This window comes from Podarcis cretensis (genome assembly GCF_951804945.1).
Source record: "Podarcis cretensis genome assembly, chromosome: 1".
Lineage (NCBI taxonomy): Eukaryota > Metazoa > Chordata > Lepidosauria > Squamata > Lacertidae > Podarcis > Podarcis cretensis.
Genome location: NC_137170.1, coordinates 62,862,738 through 62,886,329, shown reverse-complemented (window position 1 = coordinate 62,886,329; position 23,592 = coordinate 62,862,738). Strand labels below are relative to the sequence as shown.

The window sequence follows — 23,592 nt, the reverse complement described above, 5'->3', positions numbered from 1 at the left end:
GAAATCATAGGTGGTTGATACAAATCCTGCAACAAAGGGGGCTCATCTTTGGCCCTCCAGATGTCGCTGGAGGCTTATGAGAGGTTGCAGTCCTACAACATCTGGAGGGTCACAGGTCAGCTACTCCTGCCCTATGGAGTGGCTTCAGTTGCATAGGTAGTTAAAGCAGCATATGCATGGTATGTAGAGAATATCTGCTGCTCTGCTTACAACTCATGAACATCTGAAGCCATATTATACTGTGCGATTCCTGAGTCTGACTGCCAATTGCTTTCCAAAATCTCAAGGATTCAGCCATGCCCAGACCTGGAACCTGAGGAACAGCAGGGGGAAGAGCAGCAGATCTCCTTAGTGTCAGCAACCCAAGACACCAAAGGATCCAGAGATTGGGACATGCCAGATACTCTACAACTGAGCCTCAGCCCTTCACCATATACAATCCCAATGATAAGGAACCTGCAGCCCTCCAGATGTTATTGGACGCCATCTCCCATCAGTCCCAGCCACGATAGCCAATAGTCACTGGTGACGGAAACTGGAGTCCAACAACATGTGGAGGACCCCAGGTTGGTGAAGGCAGTTGTAGGAGCATCAGTTTATGTACTCATGTCCCACATGCTCCCAACAGGATTGTGAATCTACAGCCCATTGCATGCTCCTGTAACACTAGATTCAATCTTCCTAAAATGTGAGACTTTCACAGAAGGTACAGCACACAGTTTGGGTGAGTTTTCACTTTCAGCTATGTTGTGAAAAGTGTAGCCAATCAATGTTACACTGTTTCCCATGATTTTTCCAGGATCGGCTCACTTTACCATTGTGAGGTGAGGAAACTACTCTGAATTGACTTTTTGGTGCAACAGAATGACAATATAGTCTTATGAGACTGTTCTTTCTTTCCTCAATGGTTCAGGCACATTTATCAAAAACTATTTTGGAAACTTACTTTGTTCTTTGTCATTGCTCCAACAATTATAGGACACACCATTCCAGACAATGTCCCAACACCATTTGAAATCCCCATTAAGATACTGGCATATCTTGGTGCGATATCTAAGTGGTTAACATTGAATCCTGTAAAATGAAGGCCAAAGGGGGAAAAAACTCTCATCAACAGAGAAGACACTGCACTGAATAAGGTTTTGCTTATATTCATCCAGTGTTGAAAACCTTACCATATTCACAGGAAACCTTGCAATTTACATAATGATTTTAGATCCCATTTTTGTTCATTGTTATTTAATGTGTTCTGTTGGGAGAGAAGTTCGCTTACCAGATATAGCAAATCCACTGAAGCCCACAGCAAGCACTAAGAAGGAAATGGCCACACCTTTACTATGCGAATAACCAACTACCAAGAGAAGAGTTGCTTCCATTCCAAAACCTTGGGAAATTAAAAGAAAAAGTCATTGATGCTACACATTGTACTGAGGAATCTAGGAGGTAGGCTGGTGGACAGACAACATTTCAGTGTGCTTCTCCTTAACTGTAAGCTTTAAGCTGGAATGTTTCCATATTCTACTACTATGAAACATTTGACAAAGATCTACTTAGTTCTACTTAGCTGATGGTAGTCTCTGGGAGCTTGTAAACAGGGGGTTTGTGAGAGCATTTAGCAGGGGAGTTTACAAGTAATAAATCATCCTTAAGAGATAAACAGCTATACGACCTTCTGTAGATATCTAACATCAGCCCTGTATTGGGAACCTTTTAACGTCTGACGTTTTGTTGTGTTTTTCTTATATTCTGTTGGAAGCCACCCAGAATGGCTGGGGCAACACAGTCAGATGGGTGAGGTACAAGTAATTTAGTAGTAGTAGTAGTAGTAGTAGTAGTTTTAGGGGGAGGACTGGAGTGCTGTGTCAGGGTGTACTTAGGACCAAGAGACATAGACTGTGAGAAAGCTGCTGCAGTGACCTACAGCACCTGGTTGTCTTCCTATCTGAGAATGTGCAAAATTACACCTGCAGCAAGTGCAAGTTGGTTGCCTTGCTGGAAGAGAAGGTACAGCAACTCAAGACCCACCTATCCAGACTTAGAGCTATTGGCAAGATGAGGAATTTCTCAGTATAGCAGAGTGGACTGTCCTGGAACAGTGATGTGGGGGGAGGTGCCCCTACCCCATAAAAAGGATTATTCAAAATAGTTGTTTGCATGACCCACTATGGAGGATAATAACACAATAGAATTCAGAACAGAAACAACTAATTGCACATTTATTCAAAATCCAATTAAAACTATTTAGTGTAATTAATTCAACAAAATTGATAAACTCAATTCAGCGATACCAACTTTTCAACGTCTAATAGTCATTTACACCTCCAGCCCTCCCTGTCTCATAGCACCCCCTCACACACCACCCCAGAGGGCAATACCACCCACTTTGAAAATCACTGGTCTACAGAACTACGGTACATAGCTCAGAGCTAATTCATAAAATCCTTCTGTCAGTTTTCTTTGTGTGGTGTAGAAACAGGTGCACACCTCCCCTCCAGCATTCAAAGAGATGGACAGTGTATGACATGAGTCCACATAACAGTATATGCATACAGGCCAGACCGGGGGGGTGGTTTCAGGGAGAACTCACAGGAACTGAGGTCCAGTAACTCTCAAGTGGGCAGCATTGCCATTCTAAGAGAAAGAGGGAGGTGTTCATAGTGAATTCCAGCACCTCTTTTTCTAGAAATATAGCACTGGGCCAGACTGATACAAACTTATTTTATTATTATTATTATTATTATTATTATTATTATTATTATTTATCATTTCTACCCCGCCGATCTGGCTGGGTTTCCCCAGCCACTCTGGGCAGCTTCCAACAAAAGATTTAAAATACATTAAAACATCATTCATTAAAAATTTTCCTAAGCAGGGCTGCCTTCAGATGTCTTCTAAATGTCATATAGTTGTTTATTTCCGTGACATCTGATGGGAGGGCGTTCCACGGGGAGGGGGGCGCCACTACCGAGAAGGCCCTCTGCCTGGTTCCCTGTAACTTCGCTTCTCGCAGTGAGGGAACTGCCAGAAGGCCCTTGGCGCTGGACCTCAGTGTCTGGGCTGAACGATGTGGGTGGACATGATCCTTCAGGTATACTGGACCGAGGCCGTTTAGGGCCTTAAAGGTCAGCACCAACACTTTGAGTTGTGCTCGGAAACATACTGGGAGCCAATGCAGGTCTTTCAGGACCGGTGTTATGTGGTCCTCTGCACTTAGGAAGTGTGAGATCTGCCTCATGTGCGTCATGAAGGGGAGTGTATGTGTCTGTTCTGTTGTATGATCATACATGAACCAGCACATTATAAACATTTTAATCATGTAGCTTTATCAAAGTAACTGTAATGAAAGCTTTAGTGTGGCTGTGAAAGTGTTGCCAACTGGGTATTTTTCACTATACTGTGCTCAAAACCTTTTAATAAGGCGTAATGACTTACCTCCACAGTTCATTATCTTCCTGACAGTAGTGGTTGAAAGAATTTGTCTGCTTCTCAGAAAGTCTGCAATTTGTCCCCCAATAGGCACGATAATAGTCATCACTAAATGTGGCACAGCGGATAACATCCCCACCTAAGGTTAGAACAACAAGCAGAGTTCTAATCAAATGTATTGATTGGGCATTATGTGGGAGGAAAAAATCAGCAGCATTTTCTCTGTAAGCACAAGAAAACCTTTAAAGAGAATATCTCTTTGAAGAATAATGTCACCAGCATGGGGGGTGGGGGGAGACATTTGGATTTCTGAGTCAAGGAGTTAAATCTGCAAACAGCCCATAAATAACTTTTATCTCCTGCTATAAATATCTTAATGACAGTGAATATAGAGAATATATTAGCCTTTTTGAGCTTCCTATAGCAGCTAAAGTTGGGAACTAGAATTCACCCATTCTGAATTTTGCTACCACCAGAACTGTATACTTAACTTAAGATCTTAGTCCTTTCATGAGCACCTGAAGATCAGTTAACATAAACATTCCAACATGTAGTGATTACAGCATAAATCTGAGTTTGTGCTGATTTCTGCAATCATGCCTAACCAAACTGCTACCAGCTGAATTCAGCCAGAGTTCAATATCTGAGATACTGCCATGAGAAAAGACGGAACACTGTGAAATGGTGGTGTTGGGTTTCCTGAAAAGGAGGCTTGGATGAAGGCAAATGGAGGGGGGAGCTCTCTGCAGCTAGTTTCACCCCTTCCCCATTTTACAATGTAAGTTTGCAAAAGAGGGAGAAGTAAAACCAGCTGCAGGAAGGCTAGAACATCAGGAATCCCAGATACAGACATTTGGATTGGGCCAAGTCTTTGTGAGTTTTCAGAGAACTCTTGGGGAAAGCCCAAGCTTTCCGAAGAATTCTCAGGAGGAGGGTAAATATTTGGATCCATTCCAAGTTGAGATGCAGCTGGTCCATCCATCTGTACCACAGGTGTGAATGGAAAAGCAGCCCTTTCTGAGTGCTGAAACAATGTGTCTGATGTTGAGAGAATGTGGCTCTGTTCTTGGGTTTAAATTGGATTTGTCAGCATTCATGGACATTTCCTGTGTCACTAACAGGATGATATCCAGACGCTTAAAATGCTGAATTAATACAAGTACGAGACAGTCTGTTGACAGAGTTGTTGGAATGCTAGAATTCCATCTCTGGAAAGCAAAATAGATATCTCAATGTGATATTATTTTTATTGTTGATATCCACCTCTTCCATGCAGTTTTCTTTCCATCACCAGGGAAGATGTCAATGGAAGATGAGAAACAGATCACCCTTACCAGAAGGAAGATGTGATTATAGCATATAGACAGGCAGATACTGAAGGCTCTGTGCTCATATTTCTTCTAGATGTGGAATGCACTAGAACTCAAACTGTGCTATGCTACAGCAACAGCAACTATTTTTATTTATCTCCTAATTTTTGTCTATTGATGAACAAAATAAACCAAATATAAAGAGCATAAAGAAATACTGCTGCATCAGACTGAAAGCAGCATAAGGTAGGACATGTTACTGAACTTGTGATTCTAGAACATTAGAAAAAAATACGCCCGCCCCCCTTTCCCGGAAATAGCAATTGTTTTGATAAGGGCTTTCTAGAGGTCATACTTTGAGCATTTGCCTCTTTAACAGATTCTAAGCATTTAATGGTTTTCCCAGTAGTGATGTATGGAAGTGAGAGTAGTATGGTTTTCCCAGTAGTGATGTATGGAAGTGAGAGCTGGACCATAAAGAAGGCTGATCGCCGAAGAATTGATGCTTTTGAATTATGGTGCTGGAGGAGACTCTTGAGAGTCCCATGGACTGCAAGAAGATCAAACCTCTCCATTCTGAAGGAAATCAGCCCTGAGTGCTCACTGGAAGGACAGATTGTGAAGCTGAGGCTCCAGTACTTTGGCCACCTCATGAGAAGAGAACCATGCTGAGATCTACAGATGAAGAGAAGTATATTAATTTAATTAACAACAACAGCAGCAACAACAACAACAACTTTCTTGGGCTCCATGATCACTGCAGATGGTGACAGCAGTCATGAAATTAAAATATACCTTCTTCTTGGGAGAAAAGCAATGACAAACCTAGACAGCATCTTAAAAAGCAGAGACATCACCTTGCCAACAAAGGTCCGTATCATTAAAGCTATGGTTTTCCCAGTAGTGATGTATGGAAGTGAGAGCTGGACCATAAGGAAGGCTGATCGCTGAAGAATTGGTGCTTTTGAATTATGGTGCTGGAAGAGACTCTTGAGAGTCCCATGGGCTGCAAGAAGATCAAATTTATCCATTCTTAAGGAAATCAGCCCTGAGTGCTCACTGGAAGGACAGATCGTGAAGCTGAGGCTCCAATATTTGGCCACATCATGAGAAGAGAAAACTCCCTGGAAAAGACCCTGATGTTGGGAAAGATGGAGGGCACAAGGAGAAGGGGACGACAGAGGACGAGATGGTTGGACAGTGTTCTCAAAGCTACTAGCATGAGTTTGACCAAGTTGCGGGAGGCAGTGGAAGACAGGAGTGCCTGGTGTGCTCTGGTCCATGGGATCACGAAGAGTCGGACACGACTAAACGACTAAACAACAACAACAACAACAAGCATTTAATCCTTCCTATAATGAATGTGATATGCATATTGTGCTGCTATCTTCACTTGAGTTTATTCATGGTAGGTGCATATCATATTGGCCTGAATATAAGCCTCACCTGAATATAAGCTGCACCTTTAAAATTGGAGGGGGCAAAGAAAAAAAAGTAAAAAATACCTCAGTATAAGCCGCTCCATTCCTCACTGCTCCTGGCTGCATACTGGGGTGGGGGGAGAGCCATGCTGCATTGCCGATAGCCTTTTCCCGTCATTGCTCTCTCCCTTCTCAGTCTTGGGGGAGAGGACAGGGACTATGTGCAGGGCGGGCACCGCTTTGCCACGCTCCTGGCACTGTTTGCCCTGCGCTCCTGGCTGCATACTGTAAGGTCATGAAGATAAGTCGCACTTTAACTTTTCACAGTTGGAATTTGCAGGAAAAGTGAGGCTTATATTCAAGCCAATACACCAGTGGCATAGCGTGGGGGGTGCAGGGGGGCCCGGCCGCACCGGGCACAACATCTGGGGGTTAGGGTTAGGGATAGGGTTAGGGGACGCAAATCCACGGGTTAGGGGGCGCAAATTACTTGCCTTGCCCCGGGTGCTGACAACCTACGCTATGCCACTGCAATACAGTACGTGAAGGTGAAATTGGAGTTATTTTCTCGTTGCTTTGAACAATTAAAGAACATGGTGTTTTGCTCAACAAATCATCTTAAGGCATTTCTAGCCATGTCTGGTCTTTGGGGCACACACATAGGCAGCATTGAGAATCCTATATTTTAAGCTAAATTAGGAAAACCCATATTTAGAGTTACGAGGGGCTATCGTTGGGGGTGGGGATAAGGAACATTTTTGTTCTGCAAAGCAGCATTTAGGCTCTACGATCTCCATTCATTCTGGTACCACTTTGAAAGGTGTTCCATAGACTCCATTGATGCTGGGTAAGAAAGTGTCTCCCTGTTAATTCACAATCAACTTCCACCTTCACCAGGCAGCTGGGAGCTGGAAACACCCCTGTATGAAGTTATACAATCAATCAATCAATAATAATACCATACCTTGCTTATTTCAAATCCAAACACCTCTTCAAAGTAAGCAGGCTGACTAATGAGCAGTAGGTAAAAAGTCCAGCTTCTACAGAAGTTTGCAACAATGATTGCATAGACAGGCATAGAAGTAAAAAATTTTCTCCATGGAGTCTTGAATTTCTGGGGGGAAAGGCAGGGTATCATTGTTTTTCATGGATGTAATCTCACATTTTGAGTCTGCTATCTGGTCTGACTATGCACACACGCACATTTGTGTTGCTACACAGTACTTGCTCATGTAAAAACAAGCAGGAAGTCCATACACATTTGGAAGATTAGCAGAGATTAGCAACAGGAACAGAAAGTCATGCATAAATGCTTAAAGTCCATATCTCAAATATGTTCAAAAATCCTTGTTCTTTTTTATTTCACTTGTTGTGATAATAAAATAACATTCTGGATTGCAGAGTTTTATTATTTGATATTACTGCACTGACATTCTTCTCTCTCACTGAGCAGTGTGGGATTCCCAAATACCATGTTTAATTCCACCCCTTTCAACATTATAATGGACTAAGAAAATGGGCATCACTCCAGAGCTGCATTTGTGTGTGTTGGCTACAACATTCCTTTAAAATTCAACGCCAGCCTAAGCTAGAAGCACATTATCTCCGAATGTCAGGGTAGAAACATACATGATAGCAGAGCCCTTACTTCCATTGCTCCTAAAAGATTGGCACTCTCTCCAATACTCTCTTCTATGTATCTGCGCTCTTCATCTGTAATTGTGGGATGCTTTGCAGGGCTCTCATATGAGACCAAAAGCCAAAACATGTACCAGACCATACCAAAACTACCTGCATAACATACAAAGGAAAAAAATGAATGTAAATAATAGCATTCTGAACAATATCACCCAAGCAGCAAAAATGTACCTGCCTGCGATTTGGCAGTCTATTTAGCTATACACCTTTATGTATATATTTATATATTTGAGTTCTGGCTCCTTAATAAGATTGACAACATAATTAGGTTCTCTTGGAAGAGTCACAAAGGATGTTTCTATAATTGTCCGCAGGAGCATGCAGGGCCCAGCAGAATCACAACCCTGCTTGGATCATGTGAGAGCATCGTTGCATAAACTGGTTCGCTTCTGCCTGACTCTGATAGTCTGAAAAGGCCTGCCTAGAGGCCCTCCATCCCATCCCTACAGGCAGCTGGGCTGTGAATGGGGAGATGAGAGGATCTAGGCCATGGTAGATTCTATAGAAATGGATGTTCTGAAAGACACTGGAACATTTTGCTGTCCTCGTTCTATTTGGCTATAAAAGAAGCATTCCCTTCATTGTAACCTTAAAGAGTTTTACTATACTAAAAATATTCACCCCATCTCTGCAGAGTTGTGGCACTCTGTCTGACACAATCACACAGTTTTGTGCTAATTTCTCCTCAGAGTAAGATTCAAACAGGTGCACTTGGCATCTTCTTCCAGTGACAACTCCCAGACAACATGTTGGGGTTTTATTCTGTGCCATTGAATAGGTGGCATGCAAAATGAGCAGTGTTAATTAGTGCAGTGTGAATAGCCTACATTTCCCCCCTATTATTAACTGAAGTGTACATTTTTAAAAAAACCTTTTAAATGTTTTTAAAAAGAATTAAAATAGAGCTATGAAGCATGGGACGCAGGTGGCGCTGTGGGTTAAAGCCTCAGCGCCTAGGGCTTGCCGATCGAAAGGTCGGCGGTTTGAATCCCTGCGGCGGGGTGCGCTCCCGCTGCTCGGTCCCAGCGCCTGCCAACCTAGCAGTTCGAAAGCACCTCCGGGTGCAAGTAGATAAATAGGGACCGCTTACCAGCGGGAAGGTAAACGGCGTTTCCGTGTGCGGCTCTGGCTCGCCAGAGCAGCGATGTCACGCTGGCCACGTGACCCGGAAGTGTCTCCGGACAGCGCTGGCCCCTGGTCTCTTAAGTGAGATGGGCACACAACCCCAGAGTCTGTCAAGACTGGCCCGTACGGGCAGGGGTACCTTTACTTTACCTATGAAGCATATTGACTGCTGTCTCCAAAACCCATCTACAGAGCGACCATTTTCTTTGAAGCAAGCCAACTCAGTTGTTAAGTTTGTAAACATTTTTGAAGCCCCTCCTTTTAAAACTACTCTGCAGATTTTCACCAACCAATAAGGCCGTCTTGTAGAATATCAGCCTGCCTCTGTATATCAACTGCTACAGCAAGAGAAGAGCTATTTCCCCCATGTCCTGCTTCTGCACTTTATTTCTAGAGGCGTCTCCCATACCTTCTCATGTGTTAAGCAGAAACCATCAGCTGCTTCAGATGTCTTGTAAAGATTTATCTTTCTGGCCAGCTTTTCCCTGATCCATAAGACTGGAGCCTGTTTTATGTGTCTGAATTCTTGTTTTATTTGTTTGTATATGCTTTTATATTACCTTCTGCTTTTCTGTTTAAATGACATTGTTTGTTTTCTGTATTGTACATCACTTTAATATTTTTTTAAAAATATTAAATAGCTTATAAAGCTTAAGGTAAAGGACCCCTGACAGTTAAGTCCAGTCGCAGATCACTCTGAGGTTGCGGCGCTCATCTCGATTTACAGGCCGAGGGAGCCAGCATTTGTCCACAGACAGTTCTTCCGGGTCATGTGGCCAACATGACTAAGCTGCTTCTGGCACAACGGAACACGAGCAGCACACAGAAATGCTGTTTACCTTCCTGCCAGAGCAGTACCTATTTATCTACTTGCACTTTTTGGTGTGCTTTCAAACTACTAGGTTGGCAGGAGCTGGGGCCAAGCAACAGGAGCTCACCCCATCATGGGGATTCGAACCACCGACCTTCTGATCGGCAATCCCAAGAGGCTCGGTGGTTTAGACCACAGCGCCACCCCCTGATAAATGGCTTATAAATGCTTTTAAATAAATAGAATGCATGTAGACCTTGGGCCTGATCTTGCACTACGCTTCTTAGGTTCTTATGTTTTCAGCCTGGTAGGTGTGACTGTCTTGTGCAAATCTGCACAGCTTTGTGCCATTTCAAATAATTCCAAGGCACAAACCGATTTCGCACATATTTCTAAGGAGCAATTCCACACCTTCTGCCCCAGCCTCATTTCCACCCTAAGAGCCGCAGGCAAAAATTCAACTGTGGGAAATGGTGTCGAATTCATTTGTACCTGTATGCAACTGTTAAAGATATGGGGGTGGAGGAGTGAAAATGCCAGGAGAAATAATACTGAAATTGTGCAGCTAATCTGTTGAAAACCTGCTTTGCAGAGACAATAAAAAGGACATTCCAAAAAGGACCTTTTCCGTATTCCACGCAGTCACTAACTGAGACCTTTCTACACTGCCCACTGTAATTAAATCAATTCAATATAGCTTTATTTTAGCTGACAATCTAGTTCATGGACTATAATTCAGTTTCTCCACTTTTGCACTGAGGTAAGTGCAATGTGACTGAGTCACAGTTCTCATTTAAGGCCTAATTTGGCAGCTTGAAGATTTCTGCTGCTTTGGGAATTATAAAGCATCTTCATGTGACCTATTTTTGCTCTGCTCAAAATAACATTTTGAATTCTATTCCCTTAAAATCCTCTCAGAGCATTCCCACCCCCCACCTTTTTTCAACATAGCTGCATGCAGACCAAGATTATAGATGGAGCAAGGGAGCTATATTCTGAACAAAATTCCATATTCTGTGGTCCTAAAGCTTTCTGTTCTTACATATCCACAGAAATAATGGCTTTCATTCCCCCCAAATTCAGAATGCTTTGTGTGTCAAAGGATAATGGCATACTGAGTTTTTTCAGAGGGCTCAAGCATTTCACATAAACCATATCTCCACCAAAATTTTGGCCAGATATATACTGTGATGGTGTTTCTACTTCATTAAGGAACTAAATCCAACATCTAGGTATGATATTGAATGGCTTCAGTAACTAAAGGGATATTTTACCAAATCTGCCTGATTCAATGACCATGGACCAGTAATAGCCATATTCAGAATAATTTGGCTTATTAATGTCAATGAGTCTATGTTGAGAAGAATTTAATTGGCTACCACCAACTGAAGAGATGGGATTTTACAATCTCCTTCTTGTAACTATAATGCTTGCACAGTATATACTGTAGAGCATTCCAAAGATACAGGTAGTTGAGACAGTGGCTGCCCATCTTAACTTTGATGGAGAAAACTGGGAACATATAATAGCAATCCTGCATAAATGACACATCAGGAACAATTTTAAGATGTTGATTTGAACCTTTACAGCAGGCATGCATGTCCAAAGTCCATTTCAGGGGCCTAATCCGGCCCACTGGTCGATTTAATCCAGCCCCTGTGGCAGTATATGTCCTGGGGTAAAATCCTAACAACTCCAATCCTAAAAAAAGCTCAACAACTTTAGTCGGCCCTCACGCATGTTCACTTCATCAAATCCGGCCCCCTTTGAAAAAAGTTTGGGCACCCCTGCTTTACAGCATTACATAGCCAAATGACCTTAGGAAGCATCTGTCTCATGCCCAACAATCACTGAGATCAGCAATGAAAGACCTGTAGACTGTAAGGGTGAGCCCCAAGGCATTTTCTGTAGTTGCATGGGGGTTGGTGTGTGTGCATGTGTGTAAGCCTCCCTTACTTAACTCTACACAACCATTAGGGCAGGGATGGAAAACCTGTGGCTCTCTAGATGTTGTTGTGTTCCAACTCCTGCCAACCCCAGCCTCTGTAGCCAACAGTTTAGGGTTGACGGGAGTTGCAGTCCAGGATGTTCTAGAGTCACAGGTTCCCTATCTCTGCACTAGCACATTCCAGAATATCTTCCCTTTGGGTGGCAGTTTTGATATATCTGCTCTTTCAAAGTTGTTTTATTATTCTATTGAATATTAGCATCTATATCTTTTAATTATCATGTTTTGTTGGGTTTTAAGTAGCATATTGTAAAGTGGCATAGAAAGCAAGGTGAACAGAGAATATCATACCATACACATAGAACACAGAAGACCATCCAGTATATTGCACTAAAATCCCAGCCAGTGGCATTGCAATTACTGCACCTGCATAAGAACCTGGAAAAGAAGACAGCAATTAACAAAATGGAAATGCTTACTGAGGGGACAGGTCAGAAATGAATATTCATAAGAAGCCATGTTTCTGTCTGTCAAATGTTCAGTTTCTACCAGTTCAAAGTAAAAAGACATCATTGTTTTTGCAGGCTTCTGAAGAAAAGCTTCCATTGATGTTTTCTGGACAAAATGATCAAGTGAAGTAGACCAAATGGACAACATTACCGTTTTTATTTGGCCAACATCATCACATGGTTAGTTCATCCCACAATACTAAAATAATGAAACAGTCAACTTCCACGATTATTTTTGAGTCATATTTTTTATCCATTTGGCTTTGGGGGGGAGGTGTCATATATCAGATGTGATAAAATGGTCACCTAAACACATTAGCCTCGAATCAGATGCTTGATTCAATGCCAATTTAAATGCCTTAAGAATACTCCTTTCCGGTGCACCTGTCATTTGTTATGTGAATACCGAGGAATTCCAAATGATTGTTTCACCATCTCAGTGTTTCATTCAGGTTGACAAAGAAATCCAATTGTACTTGTGTGAATCAGAGCTGCAACACTCGGAGTTACACTCTTAAATTCCTAATTTTTGTTCACAGACTGAGAGGTGTGAGCTTGCTATTCCAAACTCTTAGGTGGAAGAAAATCCAATGGCAGTCAATAGGCATGAACCTTGTTGATGAATTGGGGGGAGGGAGAGAAATATCAGTTTATTTCAGAGAATGCTGGAGAAAGGAGAGGGGGAACACATTTGAGAAATTAAGGTGCTACTTACCACAGAAAGAAGTAGTTGCTAGTCTACTTCTCTCTAAAGGAGGTGCCCATTTGCTCCATATCCCATGGCAAGCTGGATAAGTGACACCCTGTGGAGTAGATGACCTAGTTTATGATACCTGCTTCAGCATAATATAATTTGAGTAGTACCAGGAGTAATCAGTTACATGGAGCAAATCTGAGTTGTGAATATTCATAGGTCACTGAGGAGCTGGCAGATTTATGACTATCTGTGACAAGTAATACTGGAAATGCAATACTCATTTTCAGTGAAACATCTACATATATTGTGCGATGTTTTCTAAGTTTGATTCATTCATTTATTTTAGTGGGGCAGAAATTAAACACCATAGCACCCTATGGCTGTGTATGTTTTGGTGGCATTTTTCATTTTAAGGTAAAGGGACCCCTGACTGTTAGGTCCAGTCGTGACCGACTCTGGGGTTGCGGCACTCATCTCGCTTTATTGACTGAGGGAGCCGGAGTACAGCTTCCAGGTCATGTGGCCAGCATGACTAATCCACTTCTGGTGAACCAGAGCAGCGCACGGAAACGCCGTTTACCTTCCCACTGGAGCGGTACCTATTTATCTACTTGCACTTTGGTGTGCCTTCGAACTGCTAGGTTCGCAGGAGCAGGGACCGAGCAATGGGAGCTCACCCTGTTGCGGGGATTCGAATCGCTGACCTTCTGATCAGCAAGTCCTAGGCTCTGTGGTTTAACCCACAGCGCCACCAGTGTCCCATTTTTTTTCTTATTTTTTTTCATTTTACCCGCTTTTAATTAGTCATATGTCTGATCAGACTCAGGGGTGAATTGGCTGATAAGCTAATGCATTCAGATCCAACTGTTAGTCATTTAAAACACATGCTGCGGGTGGTGAAGAAGGTCCATTGAAGCTAATGGGGCACTGCCCTGTCAGCTTCCGTCTGCCCCAGGCAGTCCCACCTGCCAGCCTTCTTTCAACCATTCTAGGGGCTGGCATTGCATGCCAGCTTCCTCCTCCATAAACTCAGTGTTGCACTTGTGGAACTCAGCAAGGAGAAGGCAATTTGGATGCAAAGCTAAAGGATACAGAGGTACCAGCTAAGGAGCTGGACCAGATTCAGGGCTCTCAGCCTGCTGCTGGAGTTCAAGAGAGCAACTGGGCCAGCAGATGACTGACAGCCCACAAAACCTGGGCCTATAGAGCCACATCCTTATTGGCACTGTCCTTTGAGCCAGAGGTTCCTAATGCTTCCCATAGTATCTCAGTGGCCCAGGGAGCACACCAGGCAGGAGGTCAAGGAACACAGGAAGATCCGTGTCTTTTAAGAATCTAAGCTTCCCACAAGGGGTTGGAGCCTGAGTGAAGTGACCTGGGGGCAGAGGCTTATAAAGGCTTAATGTACTATCAACCTCTGCTTTCTTTGGGAGCTGCCCTTCAAGAAAAAATATTGGGGGCACAGTGTTAGAGACACTGTTGAAGGGTTTTTAAAAATAAAAAATCAGGGGGTAGGCAGAGATGAGGTTTTAGGAAAGATTGCAAGTGAGGTGTAATAACACAACAGTCGGTAAGTGGTGGTGATCAGGTTTTTCCTCTGGCCTTGTAACACCATTAATTTCCGAGGAGGAGGAGAATCTCCGTTGGAGGGAGTTGCTCACTTGGAGCTATCCATGGTACTTCAGCTCGTGCTCTGCCTCACTGGATCCAACACCAAGGTGCTTGTGTCACCTGCCTATACAGTGGTACCTCTGGTTATGAACTTAATTCGTTCCGGAGGTCCGTTCTTAACCTGAAACTGTTCTTAACCTGAGGTACCACTTTAGCTAATGGGGCCTCCTGCTGCTGCTGCCGCTGCGCCGCTGCTGTGCGATTTCTGTTCTCATCCTGAAGCAAAGTTTTTAACCCGAGGTACTATTTCTGGGTTAGCGGAGTCTGTAACCTGAAGTGTCTGTAACCCGAAGTGTTTGTAACTCGAGATGTTTGTAACATCTAACCCTGTGGGCTGTTTCTTTCTCCCCACTTTCCTCATGCCTAGCTTACATTTCTTCTCTGCTCTATCCTGACATTATCTTCTCTTCTGCTCAGTTCTTTCATAGCTTCAGAATGAATTTCCTTCAAAGCATTCACATGCAGCCATTGTGCCTACTCCTCCAGGAGCCCCTGCAGGTCATTCATGTTGGAGCAAAGAAATATGTCATGTCAAGGTTACATCATGAGGATCAATCTTTCTCCTATTCGAGTTGGCCATGGTGATAGAGAAGCACACGTTAAAGAGTTTGTATTTCTTATCCATACCTCTACAAGACCTTGCAAGATTCTGACAAAGATAACACATCCATAGTGCACTCGAGCTGCGGATGGTATTAGCATATTGAGAGTGGACGTCAATAGGATAGCTGCACCAAAAACCCTGTAAGAGAAAAGGAAGGCAATGGAATGGTGCTGTTTAAACCTATGCCAAGAATTCAAGCACACTGATCTATCTTTTTATATTTAAGCTTTCTGTGAAACATATGTGCTGACTTAGATATCTGTGTTATTCATTCCATGCCAAAATATCTATTTTAGTAGAGGAATATTGTGATTTCATAAAGGGTTATTTTAAATGCACTCCACATGCAGGATCCATCTCTTTGGGGAAATATTTCCCCAGTACTTTTTCACAATCAATCCACATTTCCCAGAGTGGGAAGAAGTTTCGGGTTCAGTGTTACAAGGTGTAGTGTCCTTTGCATGAGAGTGCACTGGTGTTGTATGGTGCTTTGCAACACCTTTTAAACAAAATATACAAGCGCAGGCTAATCAAAGCAAGCAGGCTCCTAAAAACAGGGATGCAGATTCTCCAAGAGAGATTCTCTGCAACCAACTGCCTTCAGCCAGTTCACATCTCTCTCCAATTTCAAAGAGCAAAACTTTATTCTTTTCTGAAACACACTGCAGAACACTCGTTTGACTTCAACCTTGGCAGGTAGATTGCCTATTCAGGAAAATGTCTCCTGACTATTCGCTCCCATTAATGGAATGTCAACCAACCATTATGGCATTACAAAGCCATCAACTAAACAAAAGATGGTCACTTTCAATCACAATGCTAGTACTGGACTTTGCATAAAATCATTCAAAATACACCATCAATGACTTATCACTTGAGGAAGGTCAGTAGGTGAATATGAAAACTGTCCCGACTAAAATGTATTGTTTTTAATTTATGTTAAGCACTATAAAAGTGCTGCTTGTTCTTTGATGTTGGATATGAATGCAAGTAATCACTTGATGTTGCATTCACTGAGTAGTAAAGAATGCATGTGTGAACACACACTTAAAGGAATGGGTAGAGAAAACTAATGTCAACACTGACCTTACAGGGAGCTCCATGAACAGTGTTGATTTTGAACTACAATGACGTATGTCCAAAACCAATTTCCTACTAAGAACCAAGAACTTACTGCGTTACCTTGAACAGGTCATCTACTTCTCCTAGCTGCTGTTAAGGATAAATGAAATAAGGAAAGTGTGTTGCCTTGAACAGGAAATGGGAGTTGCATGGTGATCATCAACAAAACAGTCAGGAAAATGTGGGTTGTCTTTAATTCATTACAAACAAAGCAGGAAATAGGGCCATATTGCAAAGCATAGAGCACACTTCCAGTACATGCTTTCTATGCATCTGTTTATAAAAAGAGAGAGAAATTCTGGAACTGGAAACAGGATTGATTTTGTTTGAAAAGACAGAAAAATGACTTAAGGCAGCTGTGCAGGAAAAGGTCACTTGGTCCACAGAGGATGCTCCACTGAGATAGGTCTCCACTTCACTCTCTTATTATTAATACATCCCACCAAACCTCTTTCTGTATAAACAATCTCTCTCTCTCTTGAGAAAGAAAAAGCCTGAGTGTGTGACCGAGTACATATACCTATGTTTGACAGCTTTTCTTCACCAGTTTCCTGTATTTCCTCCCTCCCTAGATTAACTATACTAGTTTGAATTCAGTGTTTACTTTAACATACAGTTTGTATTTCCTAGATGATGAACTCTATTAAACGTATGAGTGGCTCATTTCCTAGTATTTTATTTTAATCCAGTCACTCCAGTGCATTTAACGTACATGAAAATCTGCCCTTTCATATGAAAGTACCAAGATCCCAATGAAGCCAAGTAGTTAAATATATACGATAAGGGTATATTTCCTAGTTTGGTTTTTAAAAAAAAACATTTGTAGAAACTGTCATCTATATGCCATGTTTCTTTTTTGTGGTCACTTTTGTATCGTACTTCATTGTCTTTTCTATTGTACTTCTGTAGTCTCCCTTTTGATTATTTTACCATAGGTTTCACATATTCTTTCATTGCTAGAGTTGTTATATTTTATATGAATAAATGTATCTTGCTCTATATCTGGTGAGGACCAAATTACACAGTGAATTGGAATGATTCGGAGCCTTTCCACCCCTCACATGTGATGTCAATAACCCATCCCAGAGTCAGATTAGGGACCCTACATAGCTTTGTGTTGCTATGCTGTTTCTGTTCCTTCTGTACCATACAGATAGATAGATATATCTCTGTCTATGGGCTTTGCAAAAAATGAGGTTGTCCAAAATGTTTCCTGCAGAGCAATGAAGAGCTGGAGGTGGGTGATGGCTTTTGTTGTTAAAACACAGCAGCAGAGGGTTAAAATTAATTCAATGTAGCTCTGCTTTAACAGCAGCAGCAACAACAAAACCACAGCCCTTCAGAACTCCACAGGCAGCCTAACTCAGTGACAACCAAAACGAAAAGGTCGGTGTGAAGTTACAAAGTTTTTTTAAAAAACAAATACAAATACCCCAAAAACAAATACCCCACTCAGCCACCTGCTAATTCTTGTATGGTAAGAAACAAAAAAACCTGCCCCTACCATAAAGGATTACAGAAGAAAGTGCATCCCTTTTATTTCCCTCACAAAAAGCCCCTTGACCTATTTGTTGGCAATTTGGCATACTTAATTCACTACAGTAGGATTTTCCTGTGCCTGTAAATTTCATCCACTTTGGCCAAAAGGGGGAAACGTTGTAGCTATGTTTACATTCTTCATTATGGTGAATGAGAAACACAGGGCTTTGGTTTATACCAAGTGGCTAAGGACCTGAAACACAGACCAACACAGAGAGAACACTAAATGGCTAGAAACAGATCAGATTTTTTTTTAATGCACATGTACAGATACAAGGCAAATCTTGGGACATGTGCACACTCCTAGCATGAAATACCATTAGGATCTACCTGACTTGCTGCCTGATTTTACAAATACTGTACTGCAAAAACCCAGCAGCTCATAAGACTAGACCTTCAGGGATTTAGTGTTGCACAAGTAAACAGCTGGTTTTGTTTATCCAAAGTTCTGATTATTTCTGATTTCAGAAATTTGGATAATCATTATTCAAACATATCTGTTTTCCTTTGGATTTCTTAGGCTAGCATATCTGGCCTGAATGCTTCTACTTGAGCCTCACTATTTTCCTCGCCTATCTTTGTGCTTTTTCTGATTCAGGAGTCATTTTCTTTACTGAATTAAAGCAGAAATCAGAGTGTTTCATTTTCTATTATTTTCTGTCCCTTTAATGTCACAGCCTATATTTGCAACCTTGTACTGCAACGTACAAGGAATTTCATCCAAAATCGCACAATGGTATTTCTAAAGCTGACATCAAAATAAGAAGAAAGCTAATATCTGAAGAATAAGGATAAAAGAAAGCTGAACAACAAATGCTAGGTTTGACCTCTGCTGTAACAAGGCTAAGCCTTCTAGGTGACCTTTTCATATTCACTGGCACTCACTGCTCCCATCTGTGTTGTATAACATTTGCATTGATACATTTCCTTAAATTGCTAGAATATCTGGAACTGAGGTGTCTAAATTTGCAAACTATATTATCACAGGGACTTTTTAACAAATGCCTTAAATGCAACATTGCTCTTAATTTATTGGTATAAAATATCTTATAATGCCTTTACTTAAAAGCACTGGGGTATGTGCAGTAATAACACTGAAATTCCAAGACAGCAATGAAACAGCAACGTACACTGTGTATAAAGCAGCAACATATACAAGCTAGGGCAATTGTAAAGTTAAAACAAATTCAAACCCAACAGATACAGCCTGCCAGCAAAGGCAGTTTAAGCAAGAGCTTTTATTTTCCCCTATCAAAAATAGCTCCACTTTCCAGAGTCACTCTGGTTATTTGGGTTCCATTCTGTACTGCAACATTTATACCACAGTCATTTCATGGCTTGCTACCCTTTTCACCTTTTCAGACACCATTAAACAGTAACACTTGCTTTAATATGAGTCTAGCAGCACAGTCCTATCTCAGAAGACCTACAGTCCTACAGTGGGGTTTAATCCCAGAAAAGCATGAGTCTTAATGCAGTCTTAATGCAGGTGATGGGAGGGGAAAACCAGAAGTATGTCTGCAATATCCAAAAAAGAATCATTTAAGGACATTAAAGCACATTGTGTGGTTATCTGTCAGCAGATGGAGCAATTGCTTCACTAAATTCTACTTTCAGGAAAGTATTTCCTTTCCCAAAGTAAATCACATTTTTAACTGGACTGTCAGTTAAATATAAATGTTACTTTCAACTCCCTACCCCACATTCACTCCTCCTTCCATAATGAGAGAATATATAGTAATACAGCACTGATACTGAAACAGTCCTAGCAAACATTTAACATTTTTTAGGGAAAAAGGATTGCTTTTATTGTCAGAAAAGCCTTTGTGCTGTCCCAGTTCCTTTGTTTTACATCCATCCTTCTTCCAGAAATGCTTGTACCCTACCATAGATGTCAACTTTTCCCTTTTCTTGTGAGGAATCCTATTCGGAATAAGGGAATTTCCCTTAAAAAGGGGGAAACGTTGACAGCTATGTATCCTACACTTTGTCTACAGAGGGCCAAACTACGCTTGACATTAATCATGTCATTTGCCCAGGATTTCTCTTTGCAGAAATAGCCAGCAGGATTTGAGCCAATCTAGGTCAAGGCCCTAGGGACGCAGGTGGCGCTGTGGGTTAAAGCCTCAGCGCCTAGGACTTGCCGATCGAAAGGTCGGCAGTTCGAATCCCTGCGGCGGGGTGCGCTCCCGCTGCTCGGTCCCAGCGCCTGCCAACCTAGCAGTTCGAAAGCACCTCCGGGTGCAAGTAGATAAATAGGAACCGCTTACCAGCGGGAAGGTAAACGGCGTTTCCGTGTGCGGCTCTGGCTCGGCAGAGCAGCGATGTCACGCTGGCCACGTGACCCGGAAGTGTCTCCGGACAACGGTGGCCCCTGGCCTCTTAAGTGAGATGGGCGCACAACCCCAGAGTCTGTCAAGACTGGCCCGTACGGGCAGGGGTACCTTTACCTTTACCTTTTTAGGTCAAGGCCCTGGTGGGGAGCTACAAATGCTTTAGCCCTTTAGCCAGTGCTATGGTCCCAATCCAAACATCCCTGGGGTCCTTAAGCCTTTAATTTGTGGGTGGGAGGAACTGCTGTTGAAGCTCTTTGGGGCGATAAGCTCAGAAGTCCACTGGAAGCACTACTTTTGGGGATTACTATAGAAGCCTCCCCCTCTTCACCACATAGTGCCTGTCTCCTGTTCCTCACTTGCTGGTTCTCTCCAGATCCCATGGGCAGGCATAGTGTGATTTGTGTCTGGGGCCCCTACAGCAGCATGGTATGCATATTTACTGAGAGGTAAATCCCGCTTTGCAATGGAGCTTCCTCTCAGGAAGGTGTGCTTAGGATTAGAACCCCAGTTTCAAGTTCCTGCTCAGCTATCAACTCCCTGTAGAATTACGACACAGTCCCAGTTCGCAGCTTTACATTTCCATCTGTAACAGGCGAACCTGATCCAGCTGAAAAATGACTGTGAAATGCTAAATGCTAAGAGTGCTACACTACTATTGATTTTGATAATGTTTTGTCATTTTTATCATTTCTGATGCTTTAAAGGACTTTTTAGACCAGGGTTAGGCAAATTAAGGCCCAGGGGCCAGATCTGGCCCAATTGCCTTCTAAATCCAGCCTGCGGACAGTCCGGGAATCAGCGCGTTTTTAGATGAGTAGAATGTATGCTTTTATTTAAAATGCATCTCTGGGTTATTTGTGGGGCATAGGAATTATTTGTTCATATCTTTTATCAAAATATAGTCCGGCCCACCACATGGTCTGAGGGACGGTGCACCAGCCCACTGCTAAAAAAGGTTGCTGACCCCTGTTTTAGACTGTTTACTTCCCATCCAAATTTGTCTTGACAGTGGCAGACTTTGGGGTCTCAAATTTCAGCAGTGCCCTGTGAAATGATCTTTCAGCTTCTGCCTTCTGGAAGAAGGTATAGGGTTATAAAGGCCAGGACTAGCCGCCTGAGAAACAGTTTCTAGGCAAATGCAATTCTGGTTCTAAACGCAGCATAAGGGGTCTCTATAGTATAGTGTATTTTAAAATGGGGTTTCAGAGTTTTTAGGGGTTTTTGAATGTTTTATGTAGTTTTTCAATTTCATTGTTCTGCATGGGACAATGACAATAAAGATATTGTATATCGTGCAACACCAAAATTTTGCACCCCCACCTCTCACCTTCCATTCTAGTGCCCCCAAGGCTCCGCACCCAAGTGCAACTGAACCAGTTACACTCCTGTAAATCCGCTTCTGTTCTTGGTTAGAAATTGTTTTGTTCTTGGCTTTTACACTACAGTGAGCTTCTTTGAAAATGTTTTCTAGAAAGGAGATATGAGAATGTTTTAAAGAAACTAAGGTTCCTGTTACTGCTAATTTTGCCCTGTAAAGCACCATGCAGTGTCAGGATGCTATATAAATCATTTGCAGTAACACTGCTCCTATCAAATGGCCCTTGGTGTCAGGAGTCCCTTCCAAACCTCTAGACTGCCACGTTTAAACCTAGCTAAATGTCATGTTTGTGCCCAGACCTGACAGTCAGAACAGGACTCATAGGCATGGTCCTTCCATCATCAGAAGGACCTTTAATTCAATAGGAACTCCACCTGATTGGAGGAATGGGGAACTATGTCTGCCAATCCCCGCCCCTTCTCCCTACCCATTCCAGCACCATCTCTGACACTGTTTCATAGGTCCTGCAACCCTCAGAGCAGATCTTCTGAGGGACAAGAAAAGGGATATGGAGAAAGTTGATGAAGATGGTAGGACACCTCTCCCATCATTGTAAGCAGAGCAGAGCTCCACTCAGGTGATCTGATCCAGACTGTGTCTACCTTGCCCCATGAAGTACAGTTGCTCCCCTTTGTTTTCTGTTTTTCACCAGCTGATAAAGATATTTTTTTGCTCTAGCCAGTTGAGACAAGCAATGCTTTTATGATTTAGTTTTAACAGCTGACCCTGTCTCTTTTACTGCCTGTTTTATGAGAATATTTTAAAATAAAAAATAGTGGATTCACATTAGAATTCTTGAATAAACATTTAAAATTAAAAAAGAATGCAGTATACTGCATTGAAGGCTGACAGATCCATTGGATTCACAGTTTTCCTTGTCACATTAAACCAGTGATGAGACAGGCTATTTCTATTCATTTAAAAATATATACTCCTTTCTACATGACAAGGGGGTGGAGGCATCTGTGTGTGTTTCTCTAACTAAATCCTATTTTAAGCCTTTCATGAAGGATTAATATGGATAAACTGATTCTCTGCCACCACCTCTAATCTAATAAAAGCTTGGATGCATTATTAATTTTTGCCACACATCTGAGACCCACTTTTTTTTTGTCAAGCAAATCCCCCAGCCATCCCCTCCCCAAATCCCTCAGTGCATCATTAAGTTGTGAACACGGCTTCATCACCTATGACAGAAAAATGGAAGACCCTCGAGCCATATGGCAGAGGGAGAGATCACTCAATGTTTCATTAGCCCCCTCTGTGGGGAAACCGATGTAAAAAGGCACGGCAGGGTGGTTGGAGATCAGAACCTTTCAATGAGGCTTCTGCAGCACCGGCTGATCTGCGTGGAAAACAAAGAAGCCCATGCTGGTGTCTGGGATCGTCTCCCAAGTCAAATATGTGAAGTACTGACTTCAACAAGATGTCAAGCTGGCACACTACACCCCAGGCAAGCACAGGCTAGCCAGGTGCTGCATAAGCTGGTTTTTATTCCCCTTTGCCTTCTTCACACAGCACATAAATTATGGGATTTGGGCAGGAATTCTGCAACACAGAGGGTTGGACTAGATGGCTGTCAGAGTCCCTTCCCCTCCATAATTCTATGATCCTACAAATTTGCATCCACAAGATGTCTTGATGGCCACCAATTCTGATAGCTTTAAAAGTGAATTAGACAAACTCATAGAAGATAAGGCTATCTCCCATCTCCCCTATCAGAGATAGTGTGTTTCTAAACCGTAGCTGCTAAGAATCACAAGTGGAGGAAGTGCTGTTGCACTTAGCTCCTGCTTCCCATAGGCATAGCAAACCATTGTGAGAAGAGGATGCTTGATGAAGCAGGGCTGTTCTTGTCCCCTAAAGACATCTGCAGCAACCATGCAGCAACAGAGTAATAACTTGACATAAATTAGGTCAAGAGTAAGTCTAGAATCACATATTATCCTCCAATGTGTGATTGTAAACTTCTTTTTTGGTTGCGATTGCTGCTGGTA

The 23,592-nt window shown here is 42.4% G+C and overlaps 1 protein-coding gene across 1 annotated transcript in view; it reads right to left on the bottom strand.

Annotated features, from left to right (window-relative positions):
• Positions 1 to 23,592, bottom strand: part of SLC17A6 (solute carrier family 17 member 6) — a 47,163-nt gene that overhangs the window by 2,497 nt on the left and 21,074 nt on the right. Inside the window, exons 4-11 of the mRNA XM_079967590.1 lie at positions 15,244 to 15,358; positions 12,964 to 13,051; positions 12,091 to 12,177; positions 7,806 to 7,948; positions 7,122 to 7,271; positions 3,433 to 3,565; positions 1,274 to 1,384; positions 947 to 1,074 (exon numbers count right to left, since the gene is read on the bottom strand). Coding sequence (XP_079823716.1) covers positions 947 to 1,074; positions 1,274 to 1,384; positions 3,433 to 3,565; positions 7,122 to 7,271; positions 7,806 to 7,948; positions 12,091 to 12,177; positions 12,964 to 13,051; positions 15,244 to 15,358 — 955 coding nt within the window. The remainder of the gene's footprint in view (positions 1 to 946; positions 1,075 to 1,273; positions 1,385 to 3,432; positions 3,566 to 7,121; positions 7,272 to 7,805; positions 7,949 to 12,090; positions 12,178 to 12,963; positions 13,052 to 15,243; positions 15,359 to 23,592) is intronic.